Source organism: Anopheles maculipalpis, chromosome 3RL, assembly GCF_943734695.1.
Source record: "Anopheles maculipalpis chromosome 3RL, idAnoMacuDA_375_x, whole genome shotgun sequence".
Lineage (NCBI taxonomy): Eukaryota > Metazoa > Arthropoda > Insecta > Diptera > Culicidae > Anopheles > Anopheles maculipalpis.
The window spans coordinates 7,063,832-7,089,382 of record NC_064872.1 but is presented as its reverse complement, the minus strand read 5'-3'; the positions used below and the strand labels follow the sequence as shown (position 1 = coordinate 7,089,382).

The 25,551-nt window shown below is 44.2% G+C and overlaps 2 protein-coding genes across 2 annotated transcripts in view; both read right to left on the bottom strand.

Annotated features, from left to right (window-relative positions):
- LOC126564560 (probable cytochrome P450 6a14) overlaps positions 1–25,551 on the bottom strand; it is a 282,624-nt gene that overhangs the window by 104,082 nt on the left and 152,991 nt on the right. The window lies entirely within an intron of this gene.
- On the bottom strand, positions 1,363–24,373 carry LOC126564159 (protein bowel). The gene is made up of 2 exons (XM_050221111.1): positions 23,562–24,373; positions 1,363–2,857 (listed from the first exon to the last, which is right to left on the bottom strand). Exons 1-2 carry the CDS (start codon positions 24,371–24,373, stop codon positions 1,363–1,365), a joined length of 2,307 nt encoding a protein of 768 aa, XP_050077068.1.

Genomic DNA, 25,551 nt, shown 5'->3' with positions numbered 1-25,551 from the left:
GAAGAAACAGTCGATCTAACCGTTCCTCCGACCTTCACGATCGCGCAACACCAACATCATCATCACAGCCAGTCAGTATGATGATTCTCACAACAATAGCTCTAATGAAATGGTTCCGTTCTAATCCATTGGTGTGTTGTGCCCCGAAACGATCATGCAACGCTGAAGTGGACCAAGGAAGATGATAAACTCAGGATGGACGAACAATTTTCTTTCCAAGCTGCATTAGCCGATTATGAAGCGAAGAGTTAATGACAAACAGTGTATGTTACCTTCTGAAAAATCATTTTTTACTTTATTTCGATCGCTTCAAAACATTGAGGGGAAGAAAACATAATACATCTAATGAAAATGATTGTACGATTTGTGGACTCTTGTACTGGTGGCGAAGAATCCATAGCCCTAAACCTTAACCTAAGCTCTAGTTAAAAGCTTCAAACTGAGCACAGACGAGTCAAAGATACATCGAGAATGTTTGAGCGAATCACAAAATATCTTATATTTTAGGGAGATTTAATAATACAACAAATGTCTGTTTCTCAATACAGTTGACAGTTCCTGATTTATTCTAAGCTCTTTCTTTTGCTTTCTATCTATACTCTAGATCAGCTCCCGCACAACAAAAACAACACACTCCTCACAGAGTTGTGTATGATTTTGAGACGGGGAGCATTAAATGCATACCGGTCAGACCGACAGGTCAGCAACTGAAATCTACACGAAGTATGCCCTCCAGTAGTAGGGCATACTTAAGGAGTCATTTTCTGAACCACCAGGTTCAGATTGCTACTGCTTGGCTACACACACTTACATCGTAATATATCACTAATACAGGTGCCATTTTGGCTCGACGTTGGCCACGCGTTAAATCCCCGGATGTGTGAGAATCACTACCGAATCACTACTAACCTAATCCTCGGAACTGGGTTCATAAGTGCGAGACTCACCTGTACAGAAAGGGACACTAGACTATCTAAACCTATCAAATTACAGTAACCCTGTTCTAAATCTGCTTATCTCTTACTGGAAGTAAAATAACGATGATACCACCATTTCGTTTGCTCACTGACCTACAAGCTAGCTTGCTGTTGTAGATCATCATGTAAAAAAGGCACTGTTCCTCGCTTAGCTTAGCTTAGAAACTTATTGTAAGATAACCTACCAGCATTTAAAAACGGACAAAAACTTGTCCGAATTATTCTACTGCAAATCGGAAGGAAAACTTCGAGTTCAAACACTTGGTGTCGAATCTCTATCATTCCTGGGTATTTATACTAAAAGAGATGCATACTTGTTCCACTCGCCTGTTTTGTACTGTTTTCTGTCACCTGACAACATCTTTACAGTTCAGGGCGTCCATCACTAGCGGCGCATGATGTCCTCTATACTGAAGCCGGTCTTACGTGGTTGTGGTTGTGGTGGTGGCGGGGCCACTACTCCCTGAGCTGCTGTACTCGTTGCGGATGGAGGAGCGGACGTTAAGGAGGGCCCACTTTTCGGTGTGTTGGAGGATGTCGCTTGTGATGGCACTACACCCGTATGATGATGATGAGGAGATGCTACTGAACTGGTTCCAGGTCCACTGCCACCTATTGAACTCGTTGAGGTACCGGCCGGTGGCAACACGACAGGCAAGTTGGATAGGTTCGCTAGATTGATCGGAACTGCCATCGAGCTGGGTGCTGCTGGTGGAGGCGGTGGCGGTGGAAGAGCAAGGCCAGGTGGAAGATGAGGTGAGAGTAGTACCGGTGAAGCAGACGGTACTGACGGCGATATCAGTGGCAACGGTTCGCGATGCGGTGAGTCCGGTGGTCCCGAGTGCACGTCCTCAGGTAGATGGGTTTTATGATGTACTCGAGCGCTAGGATGCATGGGGACACCGCGACTCATGATTGGATGTGGCTCTCCATCAGGACCCATAGCACGCTTACGGAGTGGGATGTGACTGAGAAAAGCTCCACCATTATCAAGAAGTCCTCCACCTGATCCACTTGTGATGGTGGCAGAGGCACGACCAATCAGTCCCATCTTGTGGTGGAGATCACGTCGTACATGAAGCATCGGGACGAACACGTCCGGTGCGTGTGCGGATGGGTGTGGCATCGAGAGTGGCCCACTGTCGCGCGAGTCTTCACCATGTGCACCGATGGGATGCATTGAGTTGGAATGCTGTGAAGATTGGGAAGACATCGACGATCGGCTGCCGTGATCGTACTGCGGACGCATCGTGTACGGACTCTTCGAACCCATCGGTCGTTCGTGGTGACACTGTACGACCGGAGTAGGATCGGGTTCATGGCCCGCCACACTGATCAAATCATCTTCCTCTTCATCCCCATCTTCTTCGTCTTCGTCGTCGTGATGGGTTCGGCGTGCTTCCAGTTCCGGTCGCCGTTCGTCCTCCTCACGATCGTCATCGTCCAGCTCCGCCGACACAGGCATATCGAGCGGTGGCGATACGGAGCGGTGTCGTCCAGCCGGTGAGTGTACGGGCGAGTCTACTTCCAGTACCGTCTCATCTTCGTCCCCGCTCAGCTGATGCCCATCGTCGTCCACCCCAACATCGAGCGCTTCGGACGGCACATCACCGACCGTGTGCGTCAGCGCGTGGCGTCGTAGGTCACAGTTCCGGCGGAAGACTTTCCCGCACGAGTTGCACTCGTACGGCTTGTGGTCCGTGTGGGTGAGCAGGTGTGTCTTCAGGTTCGAGCGCTGATTGAAGCTCCGATTGCACACCGGACACTTGTGGGGTGATTCCTCCATGTGCAGGATCTTGTGGACGGCGAGCGTTCGCGACTGGCAGAAACCTTTGCCACATTCGGTGCATTTGAATGGCTTTTCCTTCGAGTGGATGTATCTGTGGAGGAGCAGAGTGAAGCAGAGGGGAAACATTAGGAACCGGTATCAGGTCAGGTTACGAACGGGGTCGAATTTGGGTGACCTCGAGACATTGAAAGGTTTTTTTTTTTTGGGAGAATGTGTAGAACTTGTGTGACTGTTTAAGGCGGGTTTACAGAACTGTAATTTCTTGTTCCATTGAAAGGTGATACAGCTTTGGGGCTATTGAACCTAACTGCAATCCAAAGATATATTTTTCCTTGTTAGAGTAATTGTTGAGAAGTATTATTTGAAGGACTTGTTTTTTTATCAAGAAGCTCTACGTTATTTTCTATTGTTTGTTGTATCCAACAAATTTTTACTGGTGAAACAGCTTCCTCCATAGCAACGAATTGATGTCGCTTGTCGTCACCAATTCAATCATCCCGCTCAGGAATGAATTCTACCGATCCCGGAAGAGAGATATCCACGGCAGGCTAGAGAGCTTCTTGGTAAATGAAATGTATACGAATGGTACACCCAGCGGGCATATCGAACTCGATTCGATTACAAGAACATGTTCGATATTGGCTCATTCGATTCCACAAGCAAACAAGGATCGAAGAAAGTAGCTGACTTTATCTGCTCGATATTTTTCCGCTTCCACCCGTGCCGACAGTCAATAAGCGCTGGGAGAAGATCTCGAAACTCAGCTCATGTCAACGGCAGTCACTGGTGAGCTCTTTGCCCCACAAGATGGCGGTATTTGTTTTCTCGTGACTGCTGCTGCGGTTGTGATGGTTGCACTAAATGCTATCGCAACACGAACCGATGCCTCCCAGATCGCCCTTCGCCAGAGTTCCTTTTCGGGCGGTACTGACGTTATGGCAAGTAACGGTTTTACCGACAACAGGCTGTGTAGCCGACTGTGAAAGTGGAAGAAGAAACGATTGCTTAAAGTTTTCCATGAAGCGGAATGGAAAAACAATCACAAGATCGGCATTTGTGTTTTTCTTTTTGCTCCTGTCGGAGGTACCTCCCAGATGTTATGCTTTGTCTATAAGAGGAAAGTACGAGAGAATCCAATTCAAAAGGATTGATTCCGTACATCCAAGGCAGCGACAAGCAAGTCAAGGCAGTGCGATATAGGAAGGCAAATGATGGCAAAAAGATTGCGTGATACGGTTGAATGGGGCGGTATACTGGCTGGCTTGTTGTCTTGACTCCAGCTAGTAAACTTGCGTGGCGTTTGAAGTGCATGTACATGGGTGGTTCCTTTTTTTTTGCCAACTGGAACTTAGTGTCGGCAGTATCTGGATCCGATAAAAGAAACGAACGAGGAAGGAAGCAATCGGCAATTGCGGATGGCGTCACATTGATATTGAATTAATGAATAGCAAATATTGATGCTTGCCAGTGTATTGACTCTGCGGTGGGGGCGTGCGTTACTGGCGCGTGGCGTGGTTGTATCGATTTGAATTGCACCCGTGGACTGTAACAACCAGTTGCCCGGGGATGCTTGCTGGGCTTGGATATCTACATTGTTGCAACTGGAATCGAATAAATCAACTCACAAAGCTCCGCTTTGAAGGAAGTCTTCAAAGAGTCCTCGCATCCACAACATGATTCAACCTAAAGAAATGATGTGAAACGATGCTGAAAAATCACTTTGTAGTCTACAACTTCACCGTACCGGTGACGAATGGTGACAGTGGTAATTTAGCTACACCGTAAGACAGCTTTAACCGTCCGAGGATGCATAAAAGCACTTCCGCAGCATCGCGCTGCTGTGCAGCAAAACTATCACACCAAGCAACCATGGTGGCATAATTTATTGGGTAATTTACGGCAGAAGCCCACCGTTCACAACCAGGCCTGTGGCCACTTTTCGACTCTTTTACACTGCATGATTCTTTGACCATTTTTTGTACTCACATTTTTGGAAAAAAATGGTCGTTCCCAGACGGTCTCATTAGGGAAGGGAAACAACATCGCATCGGTAGCATCGGTCTCATCGTCTATCATGTGCTTCGTGAAGCGGACTTTGCAGCGGATGATTTAGGAATTGTAATAATAACACACCATAATCAGCGTCATCTTGCGTGTGCTTTGAGCTTCAGGAAGGGATTCACCAGAACTACCTTCGCTGAGATTCTTCATCGCCGGAAGGTCATAAAATAAATGTCAACTCGCTGGAACTGCAACGAAGTCCTCGTGATAATCCATTTTCCCCCGAAACAAGAATGAGTTTCTCTTGCAAACCCTTGAGCGCCTTGTTGACGGTTGCAGCAGACAGCATCATTACTTAGTAGCTTAATTAGCGATGGTAGCATTTCTGGACATCTCAAACCCCGGTTGATGGATTGGCCTCCGGGGTGGGACCACCAACAAAGTACCGGAGTGTGGTTCAGTTAGCTCTCGCGCATGCAATTCGGCGTATAGAACTTAAACAACATGCATCCAATAGTGTTGCATCGCACAGAGACGTTAAGTCCAGAAGAAAAATGCACACTAGATAGTCGCGAAAAACCTGTTTAACATCAGCACCATGGTGAATACATTTTTCGCTTGCTATTGCTTCTGGTTCGAGGAAATCTGTATTTAAATTTTACATGCTCAAAAAACCGATACGTTTTTGGGGTAAACAGGTTCAACTAAAAGTGCTCTTTCGGTGAACGGATTGCCTACATGTAGGCGGTTTGCATCGAAAATTGGGTTTTGTGGTAAATGCGTTCGCGGGTGCTTGTTTTTGCGCGGGTCAGTATATTTGTTACAAAAGGTGACTTCAACTGCCATTTTACGGAGGATAAACGAAGCGTACAATTAAACAACACAAATACGAGTCTAATGAGAGTTGTATTTTCAAGGATGTGCTTGTTTTTAAACTTGTTTTTGGAACCGATTAAAAAAACCAACAAAATTATTCGTCCACATTTTAATAGTTGAAATTATTATTATTTTTTTTGCAACATAAAATGCCAACACATGCAATTTTATCGTGCAATTTTCCATGAATGTGCACCCGATTGGCGTCTAATTATGCGCGTGAACCAAAACCGAAAACTCTGCAGAATATGATCGACTAATGGAGTTTGGAATTATTCATACAGCTTCCGAAATGGACAGTCCGGTCCTGATAATTGATGACAGATTATGGGTGTTTCGACATCAGATCGATACACTGGAATGGAATGCTCTTTTACCAGATTAGTCGTTGTTGAAGAACTCAAATGACAGCAAAAACGAGACTTGAAAATGCAAAATGGATCATAGTGTTTATCATTAATGTATCAGCTTTACAGGAAGCATAATTTATTTGCCCAACCCAATTTAATTTTGCATTTCCCAGATCCAAAACTGCGTACCCGAAGCCATGTTTGGCTTCTGGTCGATTGGGCATTCAAAGTGCAACATGTAATGCAATGTGTGCACCTTTTTGTCCCGCGCATATATAAAACAAGTGGCAGGAATGGTTATGCACTGTTTGCATACGGCACTGCTTCCGGTGGAGCCGCTTTTAATTTCACGGAAAGCGATATGTGGACATGGAAAATTGCCACATGAAGGCACACGGCGATGATTCGTGCGTACGTTGTTGCAAATGACAACGATGCGCCATCATTTCGATGCGGCTTTTCTGGATCTTCTGGTGGTTGGAAATGTATTAAAGCTGCCATAATTAATGAGATTTAATCGTAAAATATGTACATTAAGAATTGAAGAGCTGAAAGCTTTTAATTGTAAAACTGATGTCCGAAGTGCTTGGAGTTGAGCCTTATTGGATTTATCGTCCATTTTTATCTTCTACTTATTTTGTACTTTTTCAAGAAGCTTTTGACATTGAAAAATAGCAAACAGTCACCTTGCAGCGATTAATTAGCTAGCGGCCGAACGACTACTGCAGTTGACGCCACATGACAGCCGCCCGAGGAAGCTATAATTGTAATTAAATACCTACCAGCCCACCGGTAAGACTCGATTTGTCAAGCAGGCCTGTATCTCTCGCGATTACTCAAGCTTCCGTAGCTACTCGGTGCGACGAGAAAACCTACAAACCGTTAATCTGTGATGCCATCGAATTGCAACAAAGTACCAATGCAATCAGCCCGTAATGCCTGGCTTAAAAAGGGGATATTCAATAAGAAGCTCTACTCGGCGGGAATATTAGCATCATCCACTCATATTTTAATCCGAGGGCGAGCGCTCGTGCACATTGTAAGCTCAATCGAGGCTCAACAGGGTGGAAGAAATATTAATCGCATCAGTGTGTTCAATACCTACTCCACCCCTACGCAAACTCCACTGTGCAAATAGTTGTTGGCGAAAATGGTAGAAGCAACAGAAATCATCTCTCTCCCTCTCGTCCAACTCACAGATTAATTGCTTTTTTACTTAAGTGACTCAAACGGAAGGTTTGATAAGATCGGGAATAGGGCTGTGCTGATGCCCGAACCCCCTATCGCGCCTGTTACAAGTGTGCGAAGAAACGCAAGAAAACTAGGAAGGAAACGTTCTAGAAAGAAAAAAAACCCAGGAAACCAGTTCGGAATTGCAAAAGTAGTGGAGTAAAGAAGCATCAGACCATCATAAGAAACTGGTTTCGTTTGGTACGGTGTTATCTTTATCGACCATCGGCAACGACGACAACAACGGCCAAGACGACGACGGTTCATTCCACGGCAGATGAGCCTTTAAGGAAAGGTGGCAGTAGGACCGGATGTACGGGATTGATATTCATGAGTGGTAGAATGCTTTCCCTGAAATAAAAAACAACGCCTTGTGCGCAAAGGAAGGATTGATAAGGAAACGCGTTCTAAGCTAAAGAGTATGCCTTTTGAAATTGATGACGCCGCAAGGTAGGCAATTAGAGCTACAAATATCTGTTTTCAACGTTTAGTTTACTTGGGAATATATAAGCTTACAGATTTGGATTTAAATGTCTCAAAAAATTTAACGTTTTTAAGATTTATTGATTTCCTCATCCTTTTCAAGGCAAATAATGAGCAATATATAATCATAATTCAAATTTTAAGAGTAAAAGCTCGGTTGTTCTTTCCAAGATTGTCTAAATGTTCAAGCCTTGAGAAGCTCACTAGAGCTGAGAAAATGATCATAAATTTATCAAGCGATTAAACAGGTAAATAATTCAAACAGTGTCTCAAATTCTTTTCCCGAGACCACGCACACTTAAAAAAAAAATGATAAAAAAGTTTCCTCAATTGCTGCTCGTGGATTTCTTATCATGACTTTTTCAGCTCTAGTGGCCCTTAACCTTAACAATTTAAGCAAAATGTTGTCAAACGATTCCAAAACAGTAATTCTACTGAAACCTACATTAATAATGTGCAAAAAATAGACTTTATTACCGTGAAAAAAAAATTAATTCGCTTTTGCCTCACCAACTTCACAAAGTAAGCAAATTTTAAATTAAAAACTTCACAACCTCTTTCAGTCCAAAGGGCTTTTACTGACAACATCACAAAGACCAGAAAACCAGCTTACACAACATCAAAATTGTTGAGGTGATTGAAATCGATCAAATTTCCACCGAACCAGTACCGCATCCAGCCAACTGAACGTACAATCCATCGATCCACCCTCTACATAAGCTGATTAAAAGCGTCTCATAATGTCCTGCCGCGAAACGTTCGGCTACAAAACAAAGCCCCGGAGAAAGGAACCATTCTGAAGCATAAAATGATTTTGCAAAGTGTTGGCACTTTAACTGCCCTCGGCACAGCGCACCGGGTTGGTGGATGGATGGATGTAATAAAAATGAAATAATAAAACAAAATCCCTATCGGTTCTGTCCGGTGAGCGGCTTAAGCCACAATTTTCCACTTCCGATTGGCGATTGGGCGAAAAGTGTAAAGCGAAAGGATTATATTTTATGCGGCCACCACCCTTGGCCGGGAAAGAATTTTTTCGGAAAAATTTCAACACAGGTCGCACACTTTGGAAACGCGAAACTTTGTAATGGAAATCGGGGGGCTTTTTTTTCTCGGACGCATAAAAGCGGCCGACCGTTTGTTGAAGTGATGAGTGTGACGTGTGCGTCATTCAAACAGGCAGCAAAATGTGTGGCTCGTGTGGCCTTTGGCTAGTGCTGCCGCTTCCCAACCCTACTTGGGTGGCAAGTGAGTAGCTTTTCGTGTCTTTAGAAGAAACTTACACAGCCACAGAGAAGTTGCGACCAATCTGGCGGGTTTTGAACTGCGTCATTGATGCGTTGTGTTTGCAATTGAAATCATCTGCAAACAGTTCAGCAACACAAACGATTTCCCCGACAAGGGGGGATTTTTTTCGTTTCTCGCTCCTAGGAATTGAGCAGCATCGTTGCAGGAACAAAGAGTTAAAATATAATGGCTTTGGGAATTGAATATTAATTGATTTTCCGCATCCTCCTCTTTCCGGACTGAACAAACGAACGTCAACATCGGTAAGTTGAGTTAGTCAATATTGATCCACGGTCAATACTTGAGCTTAATCTCGTGCGCTTTCCAGCTTCGATGCACCTCGATAGAGATGCACTTGCTGCCGGCTCTAGAAAACGAGACCTCAAGGGGAAGATGTCGTCACGTACCGTGTCATTGTTTTTACCTTTTAAATCGAAATCCCTTGTTCGCTTCAAACACTCACACATCACGCCGAGCCTCTATCTATCTGTGTCAGGTAGGGAATTATTTAATACAGCTTTAAACACTCAACAGGAGAAAGAGCGCGAGGAGCTACCCTTATAAGCCACAGGCGAGTTGGAGGTCGTTGATGGATGGCAGAGTGCTAGTATGAGGAGACAAACATGCACGTCAGATGGACGTACTCGAAACCGCACCGCTTGTTTACTTTAACGATGACAACAACTACGAAAAAAAAACGACGATGCCGGGTCCGGTTGAAGATTAAAGCGTCAAGACCGCCAAGTTCAAATATTGCGCCGCGCGAACGAGTACGTCTTGGAGACGCATCTTCAAGGAGGTCTTTCAGGCTATTGGGTGGACAGTCGACGATGGACAGTTCGTTTTGAAAAAAAAAGGTCTTTTGATGCTGTATTTAATGTGCTAAAGATCCCCAAAATGGAGTCTATAGTTAGAACTTCCCACTCGGAAGATGTCTCGTCTATCCGAAAACGTTGAACGTCAGTTCTAAGCATATAGGATCATTTTTACAGAAAGGTAACCTCCAAAGTGTCATTTATCAGGTAGTAGGTAACTTCTGACCAGACATAACAGCAAAGCGCGAGAGGGAAAAAAAGGAAAGGGTCATCTGGCTATCGATTCGAGGGATCGATCGAATTGATTAGTTGCGTCACAACGGTTTGATCAAGCTGGAAGCTCCATTAATCTGCCATCTGCCAATCTGGAGCTTGATAGTCTTCTCCGCCGGTTCACTAATAGCAGACCAAAAACAAAATAAATAATCGAATCGTTTAAGCAGCCAGCCAGCAGCGAGTCCTCGTTCAGAGTGACTCCATGTGCGAAAAAAAAAGAACCCAAACCCCCCGAACGACCCAAGCTCGAACTCATTTGCACACCATTCGATCCACCGCCGTTTTCGAACTGAGGCCAATACCATCCGACATCTTTCGCGGCTGGTAATTAGCATAATTAAGCGATACGAGCCGCTGGCTGGGCTATATTTTATATCAAACTTCAACGACTTTTTTTTTCTTCATTCGCTTTACTGGCTTTAAAAACAAGAAGGAAAAAAACGGAGCTAAGAAAGGGGACGTTTCTTTGAGATACTTTGTAGATCTTGCCACCTTAAATGACTTCGCTAATGGTTTCGAGGATTGCATCGTCTAAGTGCATTGACTGTGAAACCCATTCGATGGTCCACAAACACACACAAACACAGTTTGAAGCTTCCATATAAGGAGATTTTTTCTTGGCTTGCAAACTTCTATTTTATTGTGGCTTATCCACGAACTTCGCACACTGGTGTCACCATAATTCGCATCCAGAAGCGTCAAGGTTAGTATATTTACTTTACTGGAAAACATTTTTACACAAAAACCCAAGCCGGCACGGCTGGTGTAGTAAAATGTGTGACTTGAGATTGCTTGACTCTCGAAGAATTTGTTTGAATCGCTAACTTACAAAGAGATTTCGCCAATTATGACGGAGATGTAGAATTTCACATGGATCCGTGTGAAATGATTTACGAACGAGATCCGATTGCGGTTTATGATGGTCGGATGGAACGGATTGGATCGAGCGCTTTTGATGTATCAACCAGCTAGGATCAATCCGTTTAGGACCTGTGTCTCAAGGCCTGTCTGACATTGAGGTCGGACCACTCAAACCACATAAATTAGGAGCAAGAGATGAAGCAAAAATAACGCTCTTAAATAGAGGGAAGTCTACAATTATGTCTACAGAGCCTACGGACATTCGCGAGAAGGACTTGATTCGCAAACGCGTGTCCGGAAGGATCTGAAAAAGGAACAGGATTATGGTGAGCTAATAAAAGCTGCATTTCGTTGCTGTCTGGACTGACTAAGAGTTCTCTGGGCTTGATTGCATTTTGCGGTTTCACCCTCGATCGATACACTCGGCAAAGGAGCAGGTTTTATGTCGCGGACGTCGGTTTTTTTTTTTTAAACGGGATCAATGATATTTTGTGATGGAGTTTCGTTAGGCAAAATATTTTATTGCACTTTAAAGAGCAAGCTATAAAATTTATCGACATCCAAGTTTTTGGAGCGGCGCTTGGCAAGTTTGACCCTTTTTTAATGACAATTTTTTTCTTTCTTTGACGGTAGATTTTTGACAGGTAACTTGAGACCATATTTTACTGCTGATTGGTTTTTGGCGGAAAAAATAAGGCGGCTTTTTTTGGTGATGATGATGCGAGACAATAATGCGTAATAAGCTCAAGTTGTGAGGCTTTTTTGAGAGGGAATTTCTAGACAGACGGGAATTCAAGAAAAAAAAAACAACCTGCCTACTACTGAGGTCTCCTACGGAGTTGTCTAACAATTACTCACAATCAAGGGGGAGCCTGTAACGTAAAGTGTGAACTGTTGAGAATTGGTAATTGATTTCTAATGAGCTCGATGTTACTGTTGTCTAGCGTTGTCTAGCCACCTAGCGCAGGAATGTGACGTTGTAAGTAACACACATCGTGAGGGGAGAAACATTTTTGCGGCTAATGGTCGATATACAGCCCGTCCGATCCCGACAGTCATGGTTGAGCACTGATTCTGTGGCCGATTTTTTGACCTCGATCGATCTCCTCCGCACTACGGAAGACAAATGGTGCCCCGAGCCTCGACCACAACTTCACCGTACGAGGTTGAACGAGAGTACAATGAGTTGGCGAAGTTCCGCGCGTTAAAGTTGGTGTGGTGGTGGAGCCTTGGTAATTACCGGGTTCATACCGCGAACGGCACCGAGACATTGGTGTGGTCCAATTTTCTTCTCTTTCCCGAAGGCTGTGGTGGGCTGGTTGAAAACGATCGGACGGCGAAACCAGAGAACTGGAGATGAAATTTTGAAATTAATCACCATCACCATCAAACCAACGCGGGAAGAATGCGGGAGAAAATCTCAGAATTCGTCCATGGACGCACCTTTCTGCGGGTGATTTTTAGTTTTTGCAACTTTTTATTTCATTCGGTCATCATCGAATACACGTTTTTGGTGGAGGAAAAAATGTGACGAGAGAGAAAAGCTCAAAATGAAACTTTTGACGAAAGGATGCATTTAATCATTAGGCGCATGAAATTAGCCATTACTTTACCACTCTATTGAAGGGGACGAATTTCAAACATGGGCCAGATGATTTTTTTTTCATCTTTTTGTAGGTAGTATAGGAGATACTCATGACGTTTGGTACGAGGTAATTATCGGTTTTGTTGCAATTTTCCCAATCTTAAGGCACTCGCCAAGCGAAGGAAGTCACGGACCGTTCCGGTGTGCATAATTATCCTCTCCACAGGATGTCTGTGTGTATGGGTGTGCGGTTGCACGGACGATTGATGATCCGAGGCGGGTTTAGTACGATTGATGTTGCGATGCAAAAGATGATGAACGACCACAACCCCAAGCACGATGACGACGAGGCGCGACGTCCAATACAGCCTGTTGCACACCCGCAGGCATTATGCAATTTTTCGATACTCCATGTCAGATTTGTGTTCTTTCACTGTTTCTCTTCATTCGCTGTTCTATTATCGTGAAGATTCGATCGATACGACAACGGTGATCAACATTCATCAAACCGCAGCTCGGTTTTTGCTTTCTTGCCAACATCGCTGAAGTTAATATTATCACTATGTGGATGAGGTCAGCCCATCATGATGCTCATTCCGCGTGTCTTTTCCGTTGGCAAAGCATTCTATTAATGGAACATAATTTCACCAGGGACACAAGCATCCAACCACAACATCAAGTGCCACTCGTGTGAAGAAGGGAATTTGCTGAGGACACTATAAATATTACTTCAAAACATGCATCCTTTCGGGCAAGCAAAGCTTCCCGAGCAGCTCAGGAGCTTCACGTAAGTTTTTGGTAACCGACAGTGACCATGTTTTGCTTAATGGACCATAATGATATGGACATGGTAAGTGAGGGTAGCGCAAAAAAAGCTTTTTTTTTTCTTTTCGCGAATTCATATCATTTCCTCCCGTCAAGTGATGTTGCTCCAATATCAATTAGCGCATCGCTTACAGAGTGACGGTCCACTTTCGGGACGGCTGCTATCATGGCTGGACGATCACGTACCTCGCGTATCATTTATTAGACGTCGGTGTCGTCCTCACTCGGACGGTGGCGGCGGTATGTAAGCAGACAAAAAAGCTCCGTGGTTCCATCTGTCACTGTCACCATGCTTTTGGAGTGTGTTCCCTCTTGCTTTGGTACCTCGTGCATTCGGTCGGTGTGAAGGTTTTTTTTTTTTTGTTGATAAATGGTTACACCCAAAACTCATTTCATTTTCTCTTTCACAAAGCGCCTCGATCAATGCGCTTCAATCGGGCATCCGAAATGAAATATCCTCTTCCCACAAGGATCTTATTTAATTTCTCGTCCTGCTTTCTCAGAGTACCGCATGTACAAGCCTTCCCATGGATGGAGGACTCGAATTAAAAGTCTCGAGCACAACTCGCATACCTAGCACCTACCGGTGATGATGCTTAATCATGCCAAGGTAATCGAGCGGAATGAGTCCGACAACGGTAGCCAGTTGTCCGGCAACTACAATGTTAGCGTCAAACGGCCAAGAGAAGAAAAAAAACAGTAGTAGCACCGTAAGTGCAAGGTGACGTGCCAGGTTTGCACGACTTCTGACACAAACGGGCGAGCTTGTGTGCGGTGTAATGATGGACCCGTTGGATCGGAGATGCATTAATCAATGACACGATCGGACGACTTTCGTCGAGCGACATTGCAACCACGCTAATGGACCATGGAACGGCATAGCTAGCGTTATCTTTGAAGAGAGGCTTCATTTTTATCCTTCGTCCAGTTGAATGCACCGTGCAAATGGAAACCGATCGACTGGCGAACGCGTCGGGAGTCAGTCATTACGCCAACTATCTTGAGTCAAAGTGGTTTCCGATAATTATAATTCCTCAATGTCCGTGTAAGGTGTAGCTGATTGGGGTAAGCGAGATTTATAGCTTCACATTGGCGACATAATGATAAGATTGCATGCCTTCTGAGCGCATTTCCACGCGTATGAAGCTGCGGTGTCATAAAAATGAATGACAGGAACGGAATGAACTTGGCAAAAATGCTTTATAACAGTTATTGAGCTTTGCAAGCGAGAAAAAAAAAGAAGTCAAAGTAAAATAATTATCATCGCCCATCAACCGTAAGTTCTGCGCCACCATAAATCAGAAAAATGCAGTTCATATTCGCTTGTTTGTTTTTGTTTTGCCTTTTTTTCAATTTTAGTTGCCATTTTCTCTTTTCCGATTGAGGTTTCCTTCTTGCTTTTAGTTTGTCGTTGCTTTAAGAATGTATTTTGTGGTTCCAGCTTACAAAACAAGAGCTTGGAGTTATAAACGAACGAACGGAAAGGAAGCCGCAAGAGATATTCTTGAAAAAAGAAGTCATTTCATCAAAGCTATTCTTCATGCAGTATAATAGTATGAAGCTGTTTTAACTTCACTACTGTGGCAAACTTCACAGTATCGGACCAATCAGAATAAATTGTCATTGAGACATCTCTAGTAAGATTCGGTCTAAGACTTTAAAAACGTTTCATTGAGGACATTTGTCCAGCTTGTTCTTTTTGGTATAGAAAATAGGCTTTAAGACAGACGTATATTAATGAACCGCAAGAATAGCCTGCATATTTTCAGCCCGTCTCCTCCAAAGCCCCAATCCCAATTCCATCTCCATTTCTTGTCACCAAGGTCTACTAAAATCCCTTTATGGCACTTCCAAAATTTCCATTCAGCAGGGCAAGGTCTTCCGTTTGGCGTTTCCAAAAACGCTCTGCCGGGAAACATTAAACGAAACGGCATCTCATACACCTGACACAAAACCGGGCGTTGTATAAATGGGTAACAAGACAAACGAAACACTTCATCTTCACACAGCATCGACATAGGTTCTTACAGAGACCGGTTGTAGAATTCATTCAAGAATGTCGTCCACAAAAAAACCCGAGGAACCCGGCCCCGGCCATTACCGATTCTTGGTCCGCTTAACTGTCGCAACGGAAAGGAAACGAATCCATCCATTCAGTTTCTGTGTGAGCACTTTACGTTTCCTGTTTCTGTCTGATGTTCCGAGCTGATCGTGGACGCACCGTCAGTGGAATGTGTTAAATATAACAACATAACACTAATTAATGTTATTTCTCGTTAATGTTGCCCCATACCGGCGGCGTAGATGTGGATTAAGTTAAACACTAACAGTCGGCTGTGATGATTCGACGCCCTTGTTTGAATGCCCTCTCGTGTGGTGGAGTCAAACGAGAGATGTCAAGCCATTCGGTCGAAGAGGTCCCTTCTGGAATACACGGAGATGAAGGATGACGCTGACATATATGGGGTACTTGTTTTAAAACTTTCGCAAATGGGTTGAAGCAGTTGAGCCGATAGGTTTTGGTGGTGATTATTTTATCACCATTTTGAAATCGGCATCCTCCTCCAGCATTTTGCCTGTTGCCGATCTTCCCGATCGGTTGGTGACTGTGTGAATACACACATTCCTGTGTGCTCCTGGTGCGACAGGACGGTGATGGGCGATGAATAAATTATTCAAATCGAACCAATTCATCCGTCCAGCGACATCCAGCATATCTTGTGGCCTGAGTTCTTCACGTTTTGCCAAGGGCTGTGTAAAGTTTTGGTAAGCAGGAGGTAAAGCAGCAGAAAAAAGATGAAAAAAAAGAAGCAACTTCGCTACAAACACTGCCAAGTTCGGACTCCTCGGCACCCAAGTGCCTCGCCAAGAAGGAGAGAAGGCTGCCCGGTTTGGAATGAGAAGCTATTAAAAATTCGTTTCTTGGCGAGGCCACTTTTTCCTTTCACCCGTGCCCTGAAGCATGATCCTATGCAAATCGAACGAGGTCGAGGAATCGCCGATCGGTGGAGTACGTGGAGGCTTTTCGTATATTAGTGGGCCTCGCATCATTTGAAGCAGGAGGAGAAGAAAAAACGAAGTCTCGAAGACGCCGATCGATCTTGAAGTTTGTTGGTAGCTCTCGTAACTTTGTCATAGGCCTTCTCCAGCGCTATGGAAGGCCAGGATGAAGAAAAAACCCACCACCTACTTGAAGGCTTGCCGGTGAGAGAGCGTTCCTTTACCTTCGAAAATCGAGGCTGAAGAAGAGTCCGCTTAAAGAGAAGCATGAAACCGGCGAACCGTTTATGTTATTGTTTTCTAATGATCTATTGAATTTTAATGGGTAAAAGCTTTCGGTCTCACTCTTGCATTCATTCGCGCCCTCCTGTTTTCACACATCGGCTGTAAGGTTGTCCGCAATACTACCAAGTGTTGAAAGTGACGCTTTTGGGAAAACAATAAAATGGAAAGCAGCAAAAAATAAACTGGAGCAGGGATTGTTTGTAGCAAAAGATTTAGAGTACAGCAATAACGAAAAAAATTAGTTTAGACTACATTTGGACACTTCGCATGTCCCAAGCCGACAGAGACCAGTGTCAGTTCCACACAGGACACATGCGAAATAAGTCCTTGTCACCATGGCAACCAACGTAGAATTCACTGTACCATCGTCTTATCGCCAATCGAAAGCAGGCAAAATCTTCAAAAACTGTATGTGTAATGGTGATGGCTTCCTGGTTCTGCTAGCCAAAGTGTTACTAAAAACCCTTGGTAACAGACTTTTTAAAAACAGCTCTCAACACACTTCATCGAGCACCGGTCCAGCTCCGAACGGTGGAATAAAATTTGCATCCGTAAGAGCTCGATTAAGCCAGTGGAGCCGCCCGGGAACGAGCTCAGGAAGGCGATACAAACCCACAACTCAACCGGGAATGGAATGTGAACCTTCAAGGATCGTGAATTGTGTTTTTCCCACTAGCAGCAAGGCGCACTGATACGAAGATGCTGAAGAAGGCGGTAGTACTGCTTACACATCCTTTTCACTCTTCCTTGTTACTGTTCCCGCCGTTCGCCACAACACAAATGGAGGCGAAGTTGTGTAGTAAGTAAACAACCCCATCGAAGCAAGCGTAAAGTATGAACAAATAAACCTGCACTCAGAGACTCCATTAGCTTTGCAGCGGTTGCTATGCACGTGCCGGTTCTTCGAAAAATGAAATCTACTTTCCGTGGGCCTTCCGTTTTTACCTGTAATGTATGGGCAAAGCGCTGGAGTGGCATTAGAGCAACTTGGGGCTCTGGTTCGTTCTGTTTGTAAATCTAGCTACAAGCTCGCACTCGCATTTCTGGGTGTAGATTAATATTACTTTAACTGATTAAAGCTGCATCGTGATTGACGGCGACGTGATTCCAAAGTTTGCCATCCAATAAGAAAGATCTCCCCATAGTCCCAAATCTTGCTTTATGGTGAGTAATCTGATATCTTGGTGAGAAAATATATTCACACCATCACCCATCTCTCGTACCCGGAATGAGTCCATTAGCCTCCCCCCTCCCCCCCTCCCCCCCAAAAAAAACCTTTCCACTGCACACCAAAGCTCCATCAGTCAGCAGAAAGGACCCAAAGAGAATTTCTGACGAATATCTTGAGGGCCACCTTGGGTTATAATTTTGTGGTAGGAAAACTTTTAGGATCTCCGGATCAGAGATGCTACAGAATAAGGCGAAGAAGAAGAAAACAAGGTGAGGGAGTTCCAGGCACTCTTATCGCTTCAAAAATCAATAAGCGGGTCCGTGAGGTTTGCAGATGCATTGCGGTTTTCTCGAACCGGACGAAAGGTTCAACATATCTTCCTCGAGCTTCCCAACGCTTGCCATCACGTATCGCATAAATCGATTCTTGCCAAGGGAAGCTCTTCTTCCGATTTCGACGATCCAGGTTCATGAAGTTGACGGCCAAGTCTGCTAGGCGCAACTTTTCGGTTCGTGCTGGATAGAGGACCTTCGGTGGGGGGTTCTGATTGTGGTGTATAATTATAAAAGAATTCAATGTAATTATTTTGCCACAACCAACACAAAACACGTTCTGAGATGGGGCGTTTCTCTGTGAATGTGTGTGTGTGTGTGTGTGCTGTTTCGTGAGATGGTTGAGTTATCGGTACGTGAGCCGTTTACATTAGTGTGTGGACACCAATTTCTCGTCTGAGTCTCTGGCACTTCTCTCTCACCAGATTCTGATGCCTGGAACTTAACTTTTCTTAACTTTTTGTTCAGTTTGGTTTTTTCATTCTTCTGTTTTTTGACAAAAAAATAACCAACACAAATCAAGGAAATTGGTAGGAAATCGGTCCTGTGGTTCCCTGACCGAACACATGCAGCGAAACTGCAGTGGACAAACAATCACCAAAGTGCAGCACTGGCACCGGAATCAAATTGCAAAAGTTTCATGCTTTTTCCACTGTACTCTATTGCCTCATGAACATACAAAGGAGTATGTTCTGGGCGAAAGCCACAACACAGTCCCCACTTCTTATGGACGTGTGGGATTGGCCGAGTTGAGTTCCGATGAAGAAAAGTTTTTTGAACGCAAATTCTGAAATCAACAGATTATGGCGTACTAGTTTCGGGCTGACCCAAAAGTTCGATTACAGTTTTCAAAACTCTAAATACAACTTCTTGATCCAAAGAAAGTATCTGCATCGGAAGGGAGAGAGCCCGTTAAGATGAGTGGTTAGTAAAAATTAATCAAGCGTTAAAAACAATTGCCCACAGCTCTAGAAGAGCCGAGCCGAGAGGAAGCTCCAGTTCGTGTTTTCTACTGATGTCGATACGGTCTAAGGGTGCGTTTTTCCTTCCGGGAAAAAAACCAACCTACATTACGTTTATATTTAAGCACGAAAACTACGATATGAGCTTTTCTCCGAAACATTGTGTCAGGCACAGAGTTAGTGCGCTTCAACTCCAAAGCTGGACTGGAAAAAGAAGTAGCAAAGGCGTGCCCTATAATACTTCTAGGAATAACTAAAACGCTGATATCCGTTCTGTTTTACAGCAAGTCCTTCCTCCTGCATGCGTCCGGTTCGGTTCGTTTCGCAATTCAACTTGGAAACTCCATGTAAAACAGTTTACACTGCTCAAATTAATGTTTGCCAGACATGTTTTACATTTCCTCCTAAGGAACCTTTTCCTAGCGGACCTTGGTTTTGCAGCCAGGTTTTGCAGTGTTTGAATGCAACAAAACGCAGGAGGACAAGTTTTTGCTGCTCTTCTTGAGGTTGGAAAAAACAGGAAACAGCTTTTGGGAAAACAGACTTTTGCCGGCTCGGATAAGTGAGCAAACTTACACGAGCCATGTGGTGTGGTGTTTGTGCTCGCTTGGTCAAGATTTTCTTTGAGTCATGTTGTTGGAGAAGGTGTAATAGATTTTTTATCCTTGTTGTACATTGAGACTCTCTCCGAGGGAGAGAGGGCGAGGGAGAATGTCCTGTACAGCAATATGGCAAAGGAATTGAATTTAAGGAAGCAAGAAAATTTACTAAGAAAAAATCCTCCTGGAAGATGCTAAAAATGGAACTGCTCCTAGCAGCAATATAAAGTTGCAAAAGAAGTGGTCACTTGTCTATAATTCGTAACATAGACTGGAAAACTTTAGCTCATGAATTAGAAGCATGTTTTGGACGCAGAAAGTTTTAATTTATTGCTGCCGGAGAGTCCTTACAATGCGCCTGACAGTATGCAACTTGTTGTACGTCACTTTTTATTGAATAATATTTTTTGAGCTGGTTTAATACACAAAACGAGCCACAAAAACATCTTTTATTATTTGTGAAAGCAAACAAAACTATTGCGACACTAATCAAGAATTTCTTAATTGAATGTAATATTTTACCTTTAATTAACGGATCTTATTACTTTCGCTCCAAAACAGGATACAAAGCGAGAGCAATTAAAAGAACGAAGGATCCATAACGGAACGCTTTATTTCAGGTGATTAATTATAGGAAAATAAACAGAGGACTTAAAGGAAAGCAGAAAACTTACTCCTGATAGAATCATTTTTTCAACGATATCCTGCTAAGTTAAGGCAAAAGAGCCGAGGTGCGATTTTCGATTCCACCTACTTTGTTGTTTCCTTCCTTCCTTTGGGCGGTAAATGCTTGATAAATTAACTCCGATAAGCGACTCTGCACTCGGCGCTCGGCTGGACTGGGAGTGCATTTTCTCCTCCTTCGCTCTCTTTCGGAGAGTTTGCAAATGCAACGAAACAGTTGAAAACACATCCTGCACCGGACGCGCGGTGCTTTTGGGATTTTTTTGTTTAGTTGCTTTTCTTTCATCCATCCCTCCGGGGTTGGACTGCCCATTTGCATATTAATGAGCGGCAGGATGTGGATCCTGGCCAGTAATACACTCCACGAATGAGAGAGAGAGAGAGAGAGAGAGAGAGAAAGAGAGAGAGAGAGAGAAAGAGAGTATTTCGGGGATATCCCGTTGCAAAACTCAATTAAAGCCACACAGGCCACGGGATGAAAGTTGAAAATGATGAAAATTGGCAAAATGTTGGCCAACAAACTGGCCGAAACCGCATGCAACTTTTTTTTTCGTACTCTTTTTGCTCCCGCCTGGCGTTTTTAAGTCGAGTTTAAAACATATTTCAAAACGGCATCCAGCGCTGCATGATCTAAATGCAACAGACGATCAGGTGCATGGGGTTTTTGCATATTCGAAATCGTTCTCTATCTCTTTTTTTCTCCTGCAGGTAAACATTAATTGGGCAAACACTTAATGAAATGTTGAACGTCCGACGTAACAAAGTAAATGGGATCGATAATGAGAGACAGGCTCAATTTAAATGGCGGCTGCAACGGTTATGATATGCAAGATGCAGGCTGCAGTTTGTGCACTGCAAACCGTACGGAAAGTCGCAAAAAGTGTGAATTAAATTAGGATTATTGGGCAAGGAGCGGAATAAAATCCGCCTTCTTTTATTCTGTTGTAATTTAGAAGGCTTCTTTATTTTCGTTTCTTTTCAAGTAAAATAAGCTAAACGGAACCGTTTCACCCACAACGGAAACGGAGCCAATTCGTTCGCCAAATCGATCGTTACACTTTAAAAACTACCCTTTAGCGAACCGTTGTTGTAAAACATGCAGGGCCACCACCATTTTCTCTTCATTCCTTTGAATTTGCTTGCTTGAACGTGAGAAGAATGCTTTACACTCCCGATCGTCAACAAAAATGGAGCAATCAAAAAGAAGTTGAAATGAAAACAAATGCAACCATAACCACCTGTTGTTACGCTCAGCTCCATTCCACCTTTTCAACTGAAGGGTTTGCTGGACTGACATCACCGCATCACCGGAAGATAAGGATCGTGACGACGATCGGTGATGGGTTTCGGTTGCAACCCCATCTTCTGGAGTAAAGGAAGCAACGAAAACTCCCCATGCTGCAAAATTTATTCCTTTTTTAGTTTACTTTTCCTGCAGACGTTTGGATCAATTTAGTTCTTTTCTTTTCTGGGGTCCTTTTTTTACTCATGTGTGAGTATGTTCCCTTTTGATCGCTTCTCTTGCTGGTTGCATTTTCATTTTTTCTCTTTAGTTTTTGCATAAAAGGGCAATTTTTCCGTTTTTTTATCGTTAATTACAGAAGCGTATCGGAGCTTTTTTTGTTGCTCTTATTCTCTTCCTTTCTCATTTAATTTCAACAATTGCAACCGTTTTTCGTTTGCCATTTGTTTGCTTCCGTTCTTCCGGTGGTTACGATGCACTCGTTTCATTTTTTTTTTTTGCTATTTCCTGTGTAAACGCTACTCGTGTGGCCGATGTTTGTTCTGAAGTATAGGATAGAGTTTCGCATTTGGATATTACTTTCGCAGAGGGATTGAAAAACTATTTATCTGCTCAAGAGCATCGCGCTTTGCCTAGAGAACGTGTGAAGCAAACGATGTTAGTTTGAAGAAGAAAAAAAAGTCGTTTTAAATGCTGCTTTGAAATGAGAATGAAATATTCTGTAAAAGACCATCATTAACCCAATTAAATCACTCGCTTCCCTTCAATCTGTAGCTACTCATTCAAAGAAATCTAATTTATTAGCGACAAACCATTTATTATTAATAATGCTAATTTGAAAGGTACCGTTCTAACATTTCGTCCACAACGTCCAACCATATAAATCTCGCCCCAGGTTCGTGACCGTTGTAGCGTTGTACAGCAAAACACGCTACCTCCTAACATGATGTTTCCGTGTTTGACGATCTTAACCACAAGCGGTAAGCCAATGGGCACGCAATCGGACGGGCGCACAATTAAATCGTCTCGGTCCCGCTCGGGCCAACACATCCAACCACCAATCGAACAACCGCAGGATGCCGGCCCTTTTCCTTTCGCTCAATTGCATGCAATTTGTCGTGGCGAAAAATTAAAAGCCCAACGCAACAAAACCCTTGTCCAGACGAACGTATCACCCGGTCCCCGGTGGGGAGGATGAGTTGACGGAACAGCAAATCATAGTGACATTTACACGAGCGCACGCAAACGCGGCTGTCCGGAGGTTCGGAAACAATTATAAGCAATCGATCTAGCACGCGATCTATCGTGGGTCTGGTGGTTGTAGGAAGCTTTTCGTGAGAAAGCTTTCTTAAGAAGTACAATTAAAAGCAACACTTTAAAACCAAGAGCAAGAACAAACGAGGATTGGAATATATTTTTTTGTGGGAATGGTAGATAAATCATCATTAAATAAGAATCTCGTTTGGGAATCCCATGAGAAGAACCTCATGTTCCAAGCCTGAGGATATGTATTGTTAAAGTCAAGCTAAAGCTCTAGAAAACTACAACAACAGGCATTGGAGCCAACCTTAATACATGTCTCATAATAACAAACTATGAAACATTTTTATTTAGCGACTTTGCGGTTTTAATGGTGCTGACTAGGCAAGTCTAGTAAGCCATTCGATGGCCGGCGTGACCTTAGAAGGTCGTTAAGTCAAGAAAAAAGAAGAAGAACCCTCTAAAATATAGTCAACGTTTCAACACTTTTTCTCTATTATCTCTCCTGATTCATTCTGTGAATTTGTCTCCTAGTAAGAAAAGGTTCATTTTAAGGTCTCTAGAAAGTTGTCATCTTTGACAGTATTTGGAGATCGATTAGTCTCTTCTCACATTTGTATTTTGGTAGAGACTTTGGATTTATAAAATAGAGCAACAAGTTGAAACTTACCGGTGATCGCGCAGATGATCCTGCCTCCGGAATGCCTTCAAACAGATGTCACAGGAGTAGGGTCGCTCGTCCGTATGCGTTCGCTCGTGGATCAGCAGGTTGTACGATTTGGTGAACTGTCGGTTGCAGAATTTACAGATGAACTGTTTTTTCGGCCGCGAAGCACGTCCGGGTGCGCGCAATAGTCTACGATCGAGTCCGGCATGCATACCGGGTGGAACTCCCGGTGGATATAAACCAGCCGGAGGAAACGTGAACGTTCCAGCCGAGGTAGGCGACGGACCAGGTCCGCCCAGGAATGCTCCAGGCGGTGGATAAATCCCCGATGGAGACTGCACCGGTGGTCCACCCGGTCGGGGAAGCAACATAGCGGCGGCGGCTGCCTCCCGTAACGCGAGTTCCTTTCGCTTATCAGCCATCATGGCCATCAGTTCGTAGCTGGAACCTCGCTTTGGTACACCGTCCTTCGAGAGCCCGTCCGGAGGACCATCCAGTACACCAGGATATAGGCTGGGCCTTAGCGCTCTCGATGGCAGTACGGGAACGAAGGCGGAACTCTCGCGACCATGGTGCTGTGGTGGTGGTCCACCACCGGACGCCATCATATGGTGCTGGAAGGCGAGCTGGCTTTCGTACCCGCTGGAAGAGGAGGAAGGTGTCCGAGCGCTTCCACTACCGGAACCACCGGACGATCCTCGGATAGTTGGGGAGGTCGGAGGTCCACCGTTACCAGCGAGAAATTGGTCGATCCTTGACGACCGGGAAAGTGTCGCCAGACCACGGTCGTCCAATGTTGGTCCTTCGGTAGGCATTGTGGCACGTCTAGAGAAGGGAGAGAGAAGATAAGGAAATAAGAGAATTAGGAGCTTAACGTACAAATTGCATAAGAATCTCGGAAGGTGGAAGAACTCAAAATAGCAAGTAAGAGGAATGGGGTTTTTTCCGGAACACCCGCTGATGTGTGAGAAAGATATCATTTGCCTTCCAGCACAAACATACGCACATACGCACACACATGTCATCGGGTGTGGTACACGATCGCGAGCCTACCAATGATTTATGGCACCCCTAGCCGGGTGAGTTTGGTTTGCTTTTTTTGTGCGGCCTGTACGGGTCACGAGAAATGGGGTGTTTCGTTTGGATTTTTCCTCAGCAGCCTCCACCGAGTATGTGCGCTCTGCTGCCTTCAGGGGTTCTGAGCAAATATTGGCCTTCGTTCATTCACTCGTTCATGCTCCGTTCTTCAAGCACCGGATCATTCTACCCGCCCAGCAAACCGGGGCAAGATTGTTGCTTTTTCCGGCTATTGCCACAGCCACAGCGAGCGATGTCGTGTCTGGTGTGTGTCCGGCCAGAAAGTGGAGAAGAAAAAGACAAAGAAAAACACCCAATGCTTGAATATATTTTGGCCAAACATAAACATTTCCTTCACACAGATCGGATTCGTCCTTACGCGGGAGAGCTCAGGCAAAGTTGATAAGCTCGGCAGCAAAGCGAGCAGAGTGAGTGAGAGCCAGTAAAGAGTAAGTAAACAATCCACGGTCGAGAGGAAACGAAAGCAAAAAAGGAGGAAGACAGTGCTCCTAACTTCTAACCCGAACGCATAGGCTGAGTTTGTGGAATGTTTTTTGGGTGTGATGTTTTCGTTCCATACGCGCTCTATGTTGGGCCCGGCCAGGCCAGGCAAGGTAAGAGAGTAAAATTGGGATAGAATTAAAGAACTACAACGCACTGGGTAGTGACACAGTGCACAAACAAACGTGACCCAATCCGAGCTAAAGCGAGCTGCCTGGGTAATGCTGATTGTTGGTGGGTTTTAGTGCTTTGTAAGAGGAAAATTCAAACGCACACATGATGAAAAATAATTTAGGCACACAGAACCTTAAGCATTTTTAGCACATCCTGGTAGCACACAAATCTTGTTTGTCTTTGGCTAATGTCATATCACTTAAATACCTTAAAAGACGTTTGTATCCTGGTCATGGCACCG